Source organism: Macaca mulatta, chromosome 20 (genome assembly GCF_049350105.2).
Source record: "Macaca mulatta isolate MMU2019108-1 chromosome 20, T2T-MMU8v2.0, whole genome shotgun sequence".
Lineage (NCBI taxonomy): Eukaryota > Metazoa > Chordata > Mammalia > Primates > Cercopithecidae > Macaca > Macaca mulatta.
In genome coordinates, this window is record NC_133425.1 from 11,012,364 (window position 1) to 11,028,465 (window position 16,102).

Below are 16,102 nucleotides of genomic sequence, written 5' to 3' on the forward strand. Positions count from 1 at the left end.
CACTGAAAACCAAACTGTGACATACTGCATAGAGTTTGACAGCATTCCACAGAATAAAATTGTATTCTTATGTGCAGACATTAATATATGCAAATGCAGACTGGGCACGGTGGCTCATCCCTGTAATCCCGGCACTTTGGGAGGCCGAAGTGGGTGGACTACTAAAGGTCAGGAGTTTGAGATCAGCCTGGGCAACATGGTGAAACCCCATCTCTTAAAAATAGAAAAATCAACTGGGCATCATGGCACACCCCTGTAGTCCCAGCTACTCAGGAGGCTGAGGCAGGAGAATCACTTGAACCTAGAAGGCGGAGGTTGCAGTGAGCCAAGATCGTACCACTGCACTCCAGCCTGGGCAACAGAGCAAGACTCCGTCACACAAAAACAAAAACACATACAAATGCATATAATAAAAGTCTGGGAGAAATGGAACGTACATCAAACAGATAACAGTTTGGCATTGAGATGCCAAGCCAAAGGAATGATTCCTTATCCGTATTTTCATTTTTTCTTTTTTACAATGAGGATATATTTTTTAATGAGAAGCAATATAGCAAAATGGTTAAGGGCATAACTCCTAGAGCCAGTTCAAATCCCAGCTCTGAAGCTTACCATCACTGTGCCTGCATCATGACTTAACTTATCTATATAGTGGAAATGCCAGGCATGCCAACCTCACGGAGAAGCTGTGAAGATTAAATGAAGAGTTACAGGTAATGCACTCATAAAAGCTCCTGGAGCCAGGCACGGTAGCTCATGCCGGTAATCCCAACACTTTGGGAGGCTGATGAGGGCGGATCCCCTGAGATCGGGAGTTTGAGACCAGTCTGGCCAAGATGGTGAAACCCCATCTCTACTAAAAATACAAAAATTAGCTGGGTATGGTGGTGCACACCTGTAATCTCAGCTACTCTGGAGGCTGAGGCAGGAGAATTGCTTGATCCTGGGAGGTGGAGGTTGCAGTGGGCCGAGATCGTGCTGTTGCACTCCACCCTGGGTGAAGGAGCCAGACTCTGTCTCAAAAAGAAAAATACCTCCTGGCATGGAGTGATGGCTACCTAAACAACCGAGACCAGGAGGCAGGGGATAGGGATGGTACGGGAAATCGGCCAGCACAATTACCACGTGATGGTGGGAGTTCACAAGCAAGAATCCACTTTGCATACCTCTCTGCTGTGCATCCCTGTGGAATACAACACCACTCCTCACAGCATACCCAGATAAAGTACTGGACAGCATCGCCTCTTCCCCTGGTCCCCAAGACAACTGAGGACAGCCTCCTCTGGCAGTGCTGATGTCAGACACCTATCAGGAGGTGATGATGGGAAAACCACACTACAGCCTAGGTGAGTATACCTCCAAATTCATGTCCACCTGGGACGTCAGAGTATGCCCTTATTTGAAAATCATGTCTTTGCAGATATAATTATTTAGGGATCTTGAGATAAGTCATCCTGGATTTAGGGTGGGTCCTAACTCCAATGGCTGGAGTCCTTAGAAGAAGAGACATACCGAGGGAAGAAGGTTACCTGCAAATGGAGGCAGAGATTGGAGTGATGCAGCCACAAGCCAAGAGATACCTGGAGGCACCAGAAACTGGAGGAGGCAAGGAATGACCCTCACTTAGAGCCTTCAGAGGGAGCAAGGTCCTGCTGACACCTTGATTTTGGGCTTCTGGCCCCCAGAACTGAGATAATAAAATTCTGTTGTTGCATCCCACCACGCTTGTGGTCATTTGTTATGGCCACTCTAGGAAACTACTTCACTGGGGGCACCTGAAGGTGCAGTACCTGAGTTCCTATCACTCCTCCACCTGCATTTCTCTACACGAGGAAGGAGGCAGGGCTTGCTTTGGGAGAGGCAGCTGTCCGGGGTTGGCCCCGGGCACTTTCCATGGGGTGTAAACAGTGTCTTCTAACCTGTGCTAGAGGCTTTCGGTGGCCTGAGTGAGCCCAGTGCCAGGAAAACTCACTTCTCCCTGCAGCAAGAGAACACACAGGGCTGATACATTAACACCATGACCTTTTTAGCACCTGGGTCAGTGGAGATGTGTTTATAATTTTACGGTGGGGAGAAAGGAAGCTGAGCTATTCCAAATCTGCAATGCTTCATGGGCAAGAGCAACTTCCCAGCTCCTAACCCCACGACCTTGTAACAGATAGGTACAACCCTTGCCAAGCTGTTCCCTTCTCAGGACAAGCAGAGGATTAGCACAACATCACGGGTCAGAAAAGATGTTAGGTCTTCAACTGAATGCTGCCACTACTACTCACTAGATGTTAACCTTCGGATGAGCTCTGGCTTCTGCCTGAACTTCAGTGTCCTCCTCTACAAATGGAGAAAATGACTGTCTGGCAGAGTTGAATCAGGAGGAAATGAGATCACATGTTTGAAGTTCCCATGTGAGTTCAGCAAGCAATAACAAGAGGTGGGCCAGGTGTGTGGGGGCTCACACCTGTAATTCCAGCACTTTGGGAGGCCGAGGCAGGTGGATCACTTGAGGTCAGGAGTTTGACACCAGTCTGGAACAACGTGGCAAAACCCTGTCTCTACTAAAAGTGCAAAAATTAGCCAGGCCTGGTGGCGCACATCTGTGGTCCCAGTATTTGGGATGCTGAGGCACAAGAATCACTGGAACCCGGCAGGCGGAGGTTGCAGTGAGCTGAGATCTCGTGACTGCAGTCCAGCCCCGGTGAAACTCTGTCTCAAACAGACAAACAAAAACAAACAAGAGGTTATCCCTAAGGATATAGAACCTGCCAGGGAGTTCCTGCTTCTTCACAGTTCTTCCCCAAGAGGAATTTTCTGACCATGTGCTTCCTGTGGCTTGGCTCGAATAGAAGAAATTCACTTCCTCCACCCTCTAGCTCCATGCATTCATTTATTTTCCTCATTTCAATGGAAGAAGAAACATTAGCCCTTTTGAAACAGTAGTAAAGATTTTTAAGAAAAAAAGAGATCTTTTGAAGTAAAAATATGAACAAAATTGGTACTAGGTTTTGTATAATGGTGGGCAATTAGAAATGGCCTTAATTGTGGAATATTATGAGAACAGTCATATTTTTTATTTTGTTTACATTGGGAATCAAAGCATGGGCTCTGCAGTAAGATTGATCCCAGACACGCTGCTTAATCTGTCAATGCCTGTTTCCTCAAAGGTGGATGAAAATCATGATAGTCACCGTCATATAGGGTTGTCATGATGTTTAAGTTAGATAATGGAGGCAAAGCATTTAAAACAGTACCTGGCACTTAGGTAAGCTCCCAATAAATGGTACCTGTTGGTTAGAAATACCTCACTTGGGCTGGGTGCGGTAACTCATGCCTGCAATCCCAGCACTTTGGGAGGCTGAGGTGGGAGGATCACCTGAGGCCAGGAGTTCAAGACCAGCCTGGCCAACATGGCGAAACCCCATCTCTCCTAAAAATACACAAATTAACTGGGTGTGGTGGTGCACCCCTGTAATCCCACTACCTGTAATCCCACTACTTGGGAGGCTGTGGCATGAGAATCACTTAAACCTGGGAGATGGAGATTGCACTGAGCTGAGGTAGTACCACTGCACTCCAGCCTGGGCAACAGAGCAAGACTCTGTCTCAAACAAAAACAAAAAAGAAAGAAAGAAAAAAGAAATAAACAAACAATAAAAATAAAAACAAACAATAAAAAAAAATAAAAAACAAGAATTGCTTTGTGTCCAAAGCAATTCAGGTAGCTCACATTCACTGTAATAGAATAAGGTTTACATATACGGATAAAGCAATTGGAGTTAAGTGAATTCAGAAGTGGAATAGTAGCTCGGCCTTAGGGAAAGTCAGTAAACAGATACTCAGGCCACAGGCTCCACAATTATGAAAAAAGAATCATGCATTAAGCTCTGAATTGTGCGGTAGTCCAAGCAAAAAGAAACCTGTAAGTTATTACAAGAATTGTGTTGTCCACAAGATCAAAGCATGCCTCAAACAGAACAAAGCAATGCTCTTCATTGTACAGAAGTGTGAGGGATGCCACAGGACGACATTCTCCACAAGCTGTCCTATAATAACCATATCAGCAACCTTTTCAAAAATAACTATTTCTTGTAGTACCTTTCAGTGCTAGTTAAGGCATGATGAAAACACAAAGCAGTAAAAGCTAAATTAATTAATATTCCTCTAGCTCAATGAAACTATCACCTGGTCCTTAAATGTGGAAACTAAACAACAGAACTGTCCACTTTGATTGCAAAAAGCAAAACAAATTTGCATATGCACTGATTCAACTTGTATGAATTGTATACACGCGTTGACAATACAAGAATGAAATGCAGGAAAAACTACAGAATTATAGTCAGAAGAAACTTTTTTCTAGCTATTGCAAGTAATACTGTGTTGCTGAAAATTTGTTAAATGTGAAAGAATGTAAAGTCCATCATCCCAATCACCTAGCAGCATCTCTGATAACATTTTGATATATTTTTTAGTCTGTCTTTTTACCTTTTTTTCCATCTCTGAGTTTAAAGAATTATGATCTCACTTTATTTAACTCCCCCCCCCCAACAATTTTTTCTACTTTAAAAAAGGTTTTATAGGTGGCCTTGAAAATCCTTTAACGTTGTTTTAATAGAGCTTACCAGGAAATAATTCCAAGTACCAAAAAAAAAAAAAAAAAAAAAAAAAAAAAAAAAAAAACCAACCAAACAAAAAAAACAGATGTCTATGTTTATTTGAGTTTTTATTAAGGAAAAAACTTCTTAACTCTATGATGTGGAAGCAATTTTTTTTGAGCTTTGTTTGCAGTGTGGGGGTGGATCTCAGAAACCAGGTCATTGTCGATCTGATTTTCTCTGGAGATGATGCTATCCCATTTAGAACAGCTCACTGAATCCTGATGTCTATGGTCGCTTTCGAATTCAGCAGCTGGAAATGAACCATTTGTGTTTGATTCTGTTTGGCTGATAAAATACAGCAAATAAAATCCGCTCAAATGGCATCTTTGAAAAAATTTGCTCTGCTGAGCAACTGAACTTCAGTGAAGATCCTTATACTCTTCTGGTTCACCTTTGCCTTGGGAATGCCAATATCCCAGAACCAGTTTCTTTTGAGGATAGAAATAATGCTGTGATTTCACCAATTCTCAGATCATCAATTAACAGGATATGTACTCTATCATGTATGCACATACGTAATATCTAACTTTAGTTTTCAACTCTCCCCTGAACCATAATCCCACGTTTCCAACTGCTTAGGGTGGCATTTCCAAGTAGGGAAGTAAGCCTAACTTCCATACTTACTAATTCTGCAATGTAGTTACTTAGCTGAATAGCCTATTGGGTAATTAGGTTAACAATGGTGAACTTCAGATTCTTCATCTCTTAAAAGCGATATTAATGGTATCCAGATCGTAGGGGTGTTGTGAGGATTGAGATTAGGCATGTGAAGTGCTCAGGGCTGCAGTTCACTAATTGTAAGGTCGCATTAAGTGCAAAGATGCCTGCAGATATGATGATGTGTCCCAAAGGCACTTCCAACTTAATATGCCTAAACCTAAACTTACATTTTGCCACATCACCCATCCTGCACCCTCCTCCTGAAATATCCTTCCTCTTCCTTGTCCTGTTTAGTCACTACAGAACTCCATCTCTCAACAGTCAACTAGCTAACCTCCCAAAGACATGGACTACCTACATCTGAATCACTAGAAGCGCTAATAAAACTGGACATTCCTGGCCAGGCGCGGTGGCTCACGCCTGTAGTTCCAGCAATTTGGGAGGCCAAGGCAGGTGGATCACCTGAGATTGGGAGTTTGAGTCCAGCCTGACAAACATGGAGAAACCTGTCTCTACTAAAAAAATACAAAATTGACAGGGCATGGTGGTGCAAGCCTGTAATCCCAGCTACTCGGGAGGGCTGAGGCAGGAGAATCGCTTGAACCCGGAAGGCAAGGGTTGCGGTGAGCCGAGATCGTGCCATTGCACTCCAGCCTGGGCAACGACAGCAAAACTCCATTTCAAAAAAAAAAAAAAGGTACATTCCTAAATCCCACAGGCTTTGCAAACCTGTGCTCTAGGATAGGAATTCAGTGCTCATTTGTTTTTCAATGCAAAACTTTCTATGAAGACATTTCAAACATGTGCAGGGAGATGGGACTGTACTGTTCCTTTGTTTTTACAGACAAGTCACTGAGGACAACTGAAGCCCTTTTAGAAAAATATTTATTGGTCAAAACACAATACTCCCTAATATTTTTTTAAATTTGCATCAAAAGACACTATCAGTGTAAAGCTAGAACATAAAAAGGTAACCCATAGAATAGGAAAAAATATTTGCAAATTGTATATCTGATAAGGGATTGATATCCAGAATATATACAGAACTCCTAAAACCTAACAACAACAACAACAAAAAAGAAAACCCAAACAACCCAAATGTAAATGCCGAAAAGACATGCATATCCACTTCTCAAAAGAAGAAATACAATTGGCCAATAAGTAGGTAAAAAGTGCTCAATACCACTAATCATTACGGAAATGCAAATCAAAACTGCAATGAGATAGCACCTCATACCCAGTAGGATGGCTACTACTAGAAAAACAGAAAACAAGTATTGGTGAGGATGTGGAGAAATTGGAACCCTTGTGCCCTGCTGGTGGGAATGCAAATGGGACTGTGGAAAACAGTATGGTTGTTTCTCAATAATTAAAAATAGAATTGACATATGATCCAATTATTTCACTTCTGCATATATGCCCAAAAAAAAACCAAAGTCTCAAAAATATATTCACACATCTATGTTCACAGAAGCATGATTCAAAATAGTCAAACTGCTGAGACAACTCAAGTGTCCACTGAAAGATGAATGTGGTACCTGAATACAATGGAATAAATATTCCTTAAAAAAGAATAAAATTCTGACACATGCTAAAACATGGATAAATGTTATGCTAAGTGAAATAAGCTAGTCACAAAAAGACAAATACTGTATGATTCCACTTAGATGAGGTATTTAGAGTAGTCAAAATCATAAAGATGAAATGTAGAATGGTGGTTGCCTGGGGCTGGGGAAAAGGGGGATGAGGAGTTTTTGTTTAGTGGGTAGAGAGTTGCAGTTTTACAAAAGAGCTTTGGAGACAGATGGTGGTAATGGTTGTACCACATGATGAATGCATTTAATACCACTGAACCATACACTTAAAAATGTGAAGATGGCAAATTTTATGCCATGTATATTTTATCACAATAAGGAAAAAAGACAATCCTGTCTTCCAATTCTTCTAACGTATAAAAAGAAACCAGCAGAGACCTGCCTGTTTTTCAACACTGTAGTGCTGAGAATGAAATCACACAGGGGACTGGGGACCCTGAGAGCTGAAAACTGAGGCTTCTATTCTAAGGAAATTGGGACTTTTCCATAAATGTATACACCCGGAATTGTACATGAAAATCAATTAAAATAAAAACAAACTATCCCACTGTGTCTTGAAATATTAGGCTCTTTGGAGCTCTAGGGACGTTGTTTAATTTAAATCTGGCATAAGTGCGACGCTTGCAGTTTTGCCCCCATGCCAAAACGGCTTGGAGGACATCAGCTTCTGATGACTGAGCATTTGTAAATCTAAATCTGTCTCCACTCATTTCAGCTTCAGCTCCCTCTTCTAGGGCGGACGTTCTTAAAATTTGATTAGGGCATATCGGAGTCACCTGAAGAGCTTGTTAAACCACGCAGATCTTCAGACCCCTCCTTACAGAGATTCTGATTCAACTGGCTCAGTGGGGCTCAACAATCTACATTTTTATTAGTACCTATTCTGATTCAGACTCAGGCTACCTTGAGAAGCATTCGTCTAGAAACCTGGGGTCACTGACGCTCATCCACCTTTGGTTCACCGGAGTCCCACAAGGCACAACAGATCTGTGCCTGAAAAATCCCATCTCTGTTGATGTTTACACGTCAAACCCTCTTTTCTGATTTGTCTGATAATTTATCTCCATTTGCTATGAATTTCAATAAACAGTAAAACTTAGCTTTCAAGTTTTTCTCTGCCCATGCCTTTCTTCAAAAAATTATGGATTCCAAAGACAAGCATTTGGTCTGTCTACTCTGTATATGCCTATCCCAATAAAACATGTTTCTTAAACTCCTTTAAAGTAGTTCTCAGCTCTGTTGCACAATGAATAGTGTGTTGGACTTCTAAAACAGTAGTTCTCAAATATTTATGTGTCTCAAAATCACGTGGTGTGGCGTGGTCAGGGGAATGATGCTTATTATAATGAAGAGTCACAGGCTCCATAGCTAGAAAGCCTTGTGCTGGGCCCAGGAATCTGCATTTTGACAGGTAATCATGTGATTCAGGTACAGCTGGTCCACTGGCCAGGCTTGGAGGCACCCAATTTGGGGGCATGATTCTAAATCCTTTCTGCAAAACTGACAGTTGTTTGTACGTGTGGTTTCTCTGAGTTTTCTTAAGTGTTTGACACAAATAAAAGAATCTCAGAACTAGTTCAGAGATCAAAGAATTCAACCGTTTCACTTCTTAGATGGGGAAACTAGAAAGTGACTTGGAGAGGTGACATGACTCGTCCCAGGACACAGCTAGCTAATGCTCGAGCCCAGACTCAAACCCAGCTGGGACTGTCATTTGACCATAATCCAAAGCCCGTCTGGTGTTCAAGACTCTCCCAGAAAATTACAACCCATAATTTCACTGACCCTGGTGTGCATGCACGTGGCTTTGCTAGGCAGCAGATGTTACTGAAACGTGTGGGTGGAGTAGTGAGACCCAGCAGCTGAGCCACGTGCTCTGGATGTTCTAAGTCAAGGCCTGCTGGATTCTAGGGTGTTGGGGGAATGTTCTAAAGCTGAGCAATTCAGGAGCAGATGAGGTTACCTTCCTCAACCTTCCAGAGGGATGGAATCTTCTACAGATGCTGGATGTGGTGAAGGACGAGAATGACTTTTTTTTTTAAAGGCTCGGTGGTAGGTACATGAAGATTTCATTGTATTATTATTATTCCTTAAACAGCAATATATTTCATAATGAACAATTTAAAAAGGAAACAAGAGATGTGAAAAGGAAGGAAAAGGCCTATGAGTGTGGTGACGTGGACACTTGAAAGACCGCAGTCTCGTGGTGGGATGTTGAGGAGACACAACCAACACAAAGTTGATCAGATCTTGGTGTAGTTCTGTGGTGGTAATTCTCATATTTTGGTTTTCATAATCATCTGAGGAGTTGAAGTCGTGTCTCATACCGTCCACCAAGAAAAATTCCAAATATTAACAAACGCAACCAAAATAGAAAACACAAGATAATTATCTTGTAATACCAGAATTATGAAAGACTTTTGAATTACGTCTCAAAATTCAAAAGCCATAAGAAAATGGTTGATGTATTTCACTACAAAAAAGATAAAATCTGCATGGAAAAAAAAAAGGATCATGAGCAAGTTCAAAAGAAATAGGGAAATATTTGTAACCACATCACAAAAGGCTCATCTGTCCAATATGTAAATGAATAAGAAAGAGACCAACAAACCAATAGAAATATTAATAAAAGTAAAAAAGGAATTGCTGATGGCTCTTAAGTATATAAATATGGCCAAAATTTACTGAAAATAAGTGCAAATTTATATCTCAACACACTTTTTACCTATTAGCAAAATTTTGAAAGATTAATTACACATTGTATTGGCAAAACTTTGGAGAAATAAGCTCTCTCATATACTGATGGGTAAGTACAAATTTCTTTTGGAGGGAGATTTGGCGATATCTGTTAAAATTGCAACTATGACCCACTCTTTCAAGAAATTTATTCTACATTGAATGTGACGCAATCCAAAGATATTCACTGCAGCTTTGTTTGCAACAGTAAAAGACTGGAAACAACCTAAATGTCCAACAGTAGAGGCCTGACCAAATAAAATATGGTATATTTGCATAATGAAAGATTATGACTCTATAAAAATAACTTTATGGCTCTTTATGCATTAATATAGAAAGATTCAGAAGAACATATTGGAAGGATACACAGAGCAAATGTGGTTACCATGGAAGGGTACTAGATGAGGAATAGTGTGGAGGGAAAACTTTTCACTGTTTTTCTTTTTCTGTACCTTTTTATTTTTGAAGTATATAAATATCTTATCTATTCAAAATTTAATTTAGCCCGGGTATAGTGACTCACTCCTGTAATCCCAGCACTTTGAGAGGCTGAGGCAGGAGAATGGCTTGAGCCTTCTGAATTTGAAATCAACCTGGGTAACACGGCAAAACCTCCTCTCTACACGAAACACAACAATTAGCCAGGTGTGGTGGGACACGCCTATAGTCCCAGCTACTCAGGAGGCTGAGGAGGGATGATCACTTGAGCCCAGGGAAGTCCAGGCTGCAGTAAGCTATGATTACACTGCTGTACTCCAACCTGGGTGTCAGAGTGAGACCCTGTCTGAAAAAAAAAACAAACAAAAAAACAAACAAATAAAAAAACCAAATACTTAAATAATCAAGGAACCTGTTAAACATGTATGTGGTTTCCCCAAATATTAACTCTAATGAAATTAAATCTCCAGGAATGAGAACTGCTACGCTCTCATCCCTAAGGGTATATTGAATTATTTCTTTAAAAATGACTTGTGGCTGGGTGCAGTGGCTCAGGCCTGTAATCCCAGCACTTTGGAAGGCTGAAGCAGGAGGATCACCTGAGCTCAGAAGTTCAAAATGTGCCTGGTCAACATGGTGAGACCCCGTCTCTACAAAAACACAAAAATTAGCTGAGCGTGTTGGTGTGCGCCTGTAATCCCAGCTACTCAGGAGGCTGAGGCAGGAGAATTGCTTGAACCTGGGAGGCGGACGTTGCAGTGGGGCCAGACTGCGCCATTGCACTCCAGCATGAGCAACAAGAGTGAAACTCCATCTCCAAAAAAAAAATAATAATAAAAAATAAAAAATAAAAAAAATACTTGTACTCCTTCAGCTCTAGTTTCTGAGTTTAAAGTAACAATGCAAAGCATCCCCCACATAGGAGATTGAGTATAGAGTGAATCTGCCATCTGCCCAAGTTTTCTAAGATGGATGTTACAATTATTATATGGCTTCCAGAAAACATTTTGTACAATTTATGGTCACGAATGGTTTCCATTTCTCTCTCTCTTTTTTTTTTTTTTGCTATTATATTTTTAAAAAGATTGAAAAAGAAAGAAAACAACCCATTTTGTACTCTGGTTAATAAATGGAGGAAGAGAAAGTCAGCTAGGCATCAACCATTGTCTCCAACCATTATCATCTGCATTTGCGCTCATGGTCTGTCCAAAATGACAGTATATGTTGATTAAAAGACCTCAATGGAAACAAACAAACAAAAATCCCAACCCCATGGCTAAACTGTAAAGTCATCAACAATGGATCTTTTCCGGTATCTATGAAAGTGGAAGACACAAATATTCTATGGCTCAGCAGTTGCAGTCTTTGGTGTATACCAAGAGAAATTCACTCACTCATTAATGAAAGAAGCATTATTCATAGTAGCCCCAAAACAGGACATTACCCAAATGTCCATCAAGATTAGGAGAGAGACATCCATGTGTGGTGTGTTTCAACAATGAGAATGAAAGCACTGAAATTACATGCAACAATCTTGCAAACACAATGTTGAGCCAAAGAAGACAAAAAAGAAAAGAGTGTGGCTTTATTTCTATGTTAAAATAGCAGGCACCAAGAATCTACAGCTTTAGAAGTGCAGGAGGCGGGTGGAAGATATTGACTGAAAGAGGGTGTGGGGTGGGGTTCCAGGGATTGATGACCTGGATGGTCGGTTTGTACAAAGCCATAATGCAGCATATTTAATATTTGTGAATTTTCTGCATTTTTGTTATACTTCAAAAGTTTAAAGAAATCATTCCAAGCCAGAATGAGCACTGGGGGAATGAGTTTTTCAGAAATCATAGACTCGGTTTCTAAATAAATGCTCTCCCAGCCCCTGCTGAGATGCCAAAGAGATTCCAAAGGCACAGACTGAAAGAACAGAATGCTCACAGCCAAAATGACCAGGATTTCTATGCAGAAATCCGAGCTTTGATGCTTTAGAGGGGCCTCTGTCTCCCCCTACCAGACACAAAGCCAGCAGCAAGGCCTTCACAATGGGCTAGCAGAATAGCTGAAGAGGAGGTTATTTATTAAGCCACAAGGAGAATACACCTGCAGTCACGTGTCCATGCAGGAATCTGACAACTGAAATGCCCCATGTGAGCTAATTTTCTGGATAATCAAAATTCCCTCATTAAACAACTCTGTCATTGAAAATAAAATCATTTTTATTGAATTTAATCCTTTCTAAAATTGATTTCATGCATTTCCGACTTTTTGGAAGAGTCCACGGAATAGAATTTAACCTTTACAATAAATAACAACACTCACATTTAGGTACTGTCTATTTGCCATCCAAAATGCTTTCCATCAGATTTTCTCTCTTAAGTCCTATTATTATTCCCATCTTAGGTATGAGGCTATGAAGTATGAGAAAGTCTCTCTCCGAAGTCTAAACTCCTAACCCCTGTGCTATCTTTTCTTTACAGCTTCAGCTATGGAGTCTGTGTTACACTCCACAATGCCAACAGACAGACAGGAATGCTAGCTGTAACGTGAATGATTTGAGTTCTCATTGCTTTTCTCCCATCTTTTCTTTCTCTTTCATCAATATTATACAATTAGTTTTTTCATAAAGCTCCTACGAGCAAGCTACTCCTCACCACTCCCAGAAAACCTCCTACCTAAAATCAGATAAAAATCTTTGTTTTCACTACTTTAAACTCTCAGCCTTCTTGGATCTTTCTATTTGGTTAAAATCTCCTATGGAGTTGGACAAACTTCTTTATCAGTCTAAGAAACCCCTCTGTTTCTGTGCATTTCAAAGCATCCTGGATTTGCTTTTTCTTAACCCAGCTCAGAAGGAAACCTGGGATGCTCATTAGATTAACAAAAACAGCCCTCAACTGGGGCCCATCTGGACCACAGTCACTCTCCAGAAATACAACAATGGGAGCAGATAAGAACTGAGGCATGCCAAGAGTCAATTTCTCTAAGGTTTATCACCCGCAGACCTGTGGAGAAAAGGAAACTGCCATCCTTACCCCGTTTTCAGGCTGACCAAGGCATCCTCTACTCCCTTCTGATTAAATTTGGTCATGTACTGATGCATGTAGGGATAGTTATTCCGAATGTTTCTCTCCGTGCTTCCATTAGGCACTGTCCCAAATCGAAAAGGTGGGGAATAGTCATGAGGTCTCTGAAACTGGAGAGGGAACGAGAAAGGAAGAGAGAGAGCAGGAAAAGAAGGGAGGAGGGGGAGGAGAGAACAAATGAGAAATCAATGATCATTTCGTCTGGTGTTAGGAGTTAAACAAACGCATTAGTGCAGGATGACAATAAAATGTTACTTTTTGGTCTTTCTTTCTACTTAATCACATCTTCAGTCAGTCTGTGAGCTCCAGGAGGGGGGACCCAGCATCTCTTTTCTTCTGTACTATTGCTCAGGTCCTAGCACAGGGCCTGGCTGGGTGCTCCATAGATACTTGTTGAGTTGAAATTTTCAGTGCCATTATAGAGACTAGCACAGTGTTAGGCACACAGTCAGTGCTTAGAAATGCTGAATGAGCTGAACTTAAGGTACTACCTTAGTCCAGTCCATTTATCCACTTCATGATGAAATTTTCTGTGATTTCCACCAATCACTCCCTTCTCTAAACTCCATTAATAATTACCTTCACCTCACCCAGAAAATGACTATATATTACCACTCATTCATTCTCCACTCACTCAGTCATTCATTCACTCCTGCAGACACTATTTATCTAGTGCCTAACATTCCCCAGGCATAACTGCCAGTGCATGGCAGGTTCCATGAATACTTGTTGAGCCAGAGTCCCTGTTGATCTACAGCTTTCAGGGATGCCCAGCACTCGGCTCTCAAGCCCCCCATAAAGGCCTGTAGACCACGCATCACCAGTCTTCCCCGATGGACTGGATGATTCTGTCTGTCTACCACTTCAGTGTTTCAGGTGACTCAATGAGAGTCGAAGTCAAGAAAACTGGATCTGAGTTCCAGAAATACAGCTAAACACTAGAGATGGCACCGGGCTGTGGTTATAAGTGGGAGCTCGAACTGGCTGGTTGGAAAATCAGGTTCTATCACATACAAGCTACAGAACCCTAGATAACACATTCACTTCATGCTGCCTCCCTTTATTTTCCATCTGTAGAGTGGGGGGCCACCAGGAAGATCTCAACATACGTTTGTCAAGTAACTGTAATAGTGCCTGGACTACAGGAAGCATTCAAAAATAAATTTATGATTACATTTTGTTATCGTCATTAAGAGTGAAAAAGGAACCTGAACCTCACTTTTCTATGAAATATTGAATTCTGGAACTAGAAAGTAATAACAACAATGACTAACACTTTTCGAGAACCTCGTCGGGTCCAGCACTATGCCAAGAACTTTACAAACATCAGGTCATTTAATCCTTACAAAACCATGCCAGGTAGTTAATCCTAGAGGCTCCTTCTTGCAGATGAGAAAACTGAGGCTCAGAGAGGTTGTGTGACCTATTTAAGATTATGTAACTACCAAGCAGTGGCCTACAATTCAAACCTGGATGCGTCTGACCGCAGGCGGAGGTCTTAACTCTATCGTTCCTCAGAGACCATTGCTAGTGACTCTCTCCTCATCTAGACATAAAGATTTAAAGACCCCAGGAGGGGAAGAACACCCAGAAAATCAGTGTCAGAACCAGGACCACAATGCAGCAGTCTCTCTAACTTCCAGACCAGTGTGTCTTCCATGGAACCAAGAACCGCCAGGGTAAGCATCCAGATTTACCCAAGAGTCAGACCAGCTAGAAACATTATTCTTTTTTCCAGACTCACACTTCATTTCACCGTTAATTAAAATTTCCAGTTGAAAATCGTTTTCCCTAAATTAGGCATGCTGCTACCTAATAAGCAGTCATAACTGGATTTGGGAGAAGTGGCCATTCATTGGACAAATGAGATTCTCCTGCCAGGGCGTGCCTTGCCCTGGGAGTATGTGCGTCCATGTGTGCATGTGTGTGTAGGTGAACAGCAAAATGCTTTTTGCAGTCACTCTGCCAAACAGTGCCTTAACTCATCACCAAAAGCTTAAAAGGCCAAGTCTAGGCTCATCCTCATGGCAGCCGCCTGCTTGGGAGGAGAGAGGGAATAGTGCTGCTCATAAATCTCATTGTAGCAGCCATTCCCAATCTCCAGAGACATCCGGAGATGGCCTATTTGACTAAATGCCTTCCACTTCACTCCCCATCTGTTGCAGAGGAGCTGCATAGGTCTTTAAAAATTCACTTTCTTCCCTGCCTCTGGGTTGCGCAGTGACAAAGACAGATATTCAGTCTCTGTGATGGTTTCCGCGCTTCTCTGGCCTGGATAGTACCATCACCCACACAAAATTCAGCCTGACACCAAGCTCCAGAAATCTTTTCCACTAGACTAAAGACTGTCAAACTTTTTAAAGCATGACTCACAATACGTTTCCCATCACCACTCCATACACACGCGCAAAATTTCACAGCACTCATTCTTTCTGTGATATACTCTGAGGTTATCCATTATGTTCTATTTTTAAAAAAATGTCTGCAATCCTTAGACTAATTTCATGGCTCACTAAAGAGTCATGACCTACAGCATGAAAAACAGTGAGGGGGCAAGGATGGCTCAACTCTTAAGTCCCAGGGTCAACATCCAGGACACACTCCATGCTTCCTATGAGAATGATTCCTAGCAAGACTTTCTCCCAGAGAGTTCCACGTGCAAGCAGAAAGAAACCAATATGGGCTTTAGCAAAGGAAGAGATAGGACAGAGGTCTCCATTGTCAGCAAGACCACAGAACAATGTAATCACAATATCCGGGGTCAAGAGGAACTCCCCTGTCTTCTCTGCAGGGTTCCCTTGCTGTGTAGGTTAACTGGTTTCACCTGGCTTTGGACTTAGAGGAGACAAGTTCAGGTTCTCATCTGCTGCTTAGAAACTGCACCATTTGGAGCAACTATTTAAGCTCCTGAGCCTCAATTTCTCTATCTGTAAATTGGAGATTGCTT

The 16,102-nt window shown here is 41.5% G+C and overlaps 1 protein-coding gene and 1 long non-coding RNA gene across 7 annotated transcripts in view; both read right to left on the reverse strand.

Annotated features, from left to right (window-relative positions):
* Positions 1-16,102, reverse strand: part of GRIN2A (glutamate ionotropic receptor NMDA type subunit 2A) — a 431,556-nt gene that overhangs the window by 56,501 nt on the left and 358,953 nt on the right. For all 6 annotated transcript variants that reach the window (XM_028840946.2, XM_028840945.2, XM_077987200.1 and 3 more), the window contains one exon: positions 13,105-13,265. In XM_028840946.2, the coding sequence (XP_028696779.1) occupies positions 13,105-13,265 (161 nt within the window). The remainder of the gene's footprint in view (positions 1-13,104; positions 13,266-16,102) is intronic.
* On the reverse strand, positions 505-4,664 carry LOC144338374 (uncharacterized). Its single transcript, XR_013412405.1, has 2 exons — positions 3,491-4,664; positions 505-3,349 (listed from the first exon to the last, which is right to left on the reverse strand). It is a non-coding gene; the product is annotated as an uncharacterized LOC144338374 (long non-coding RNA).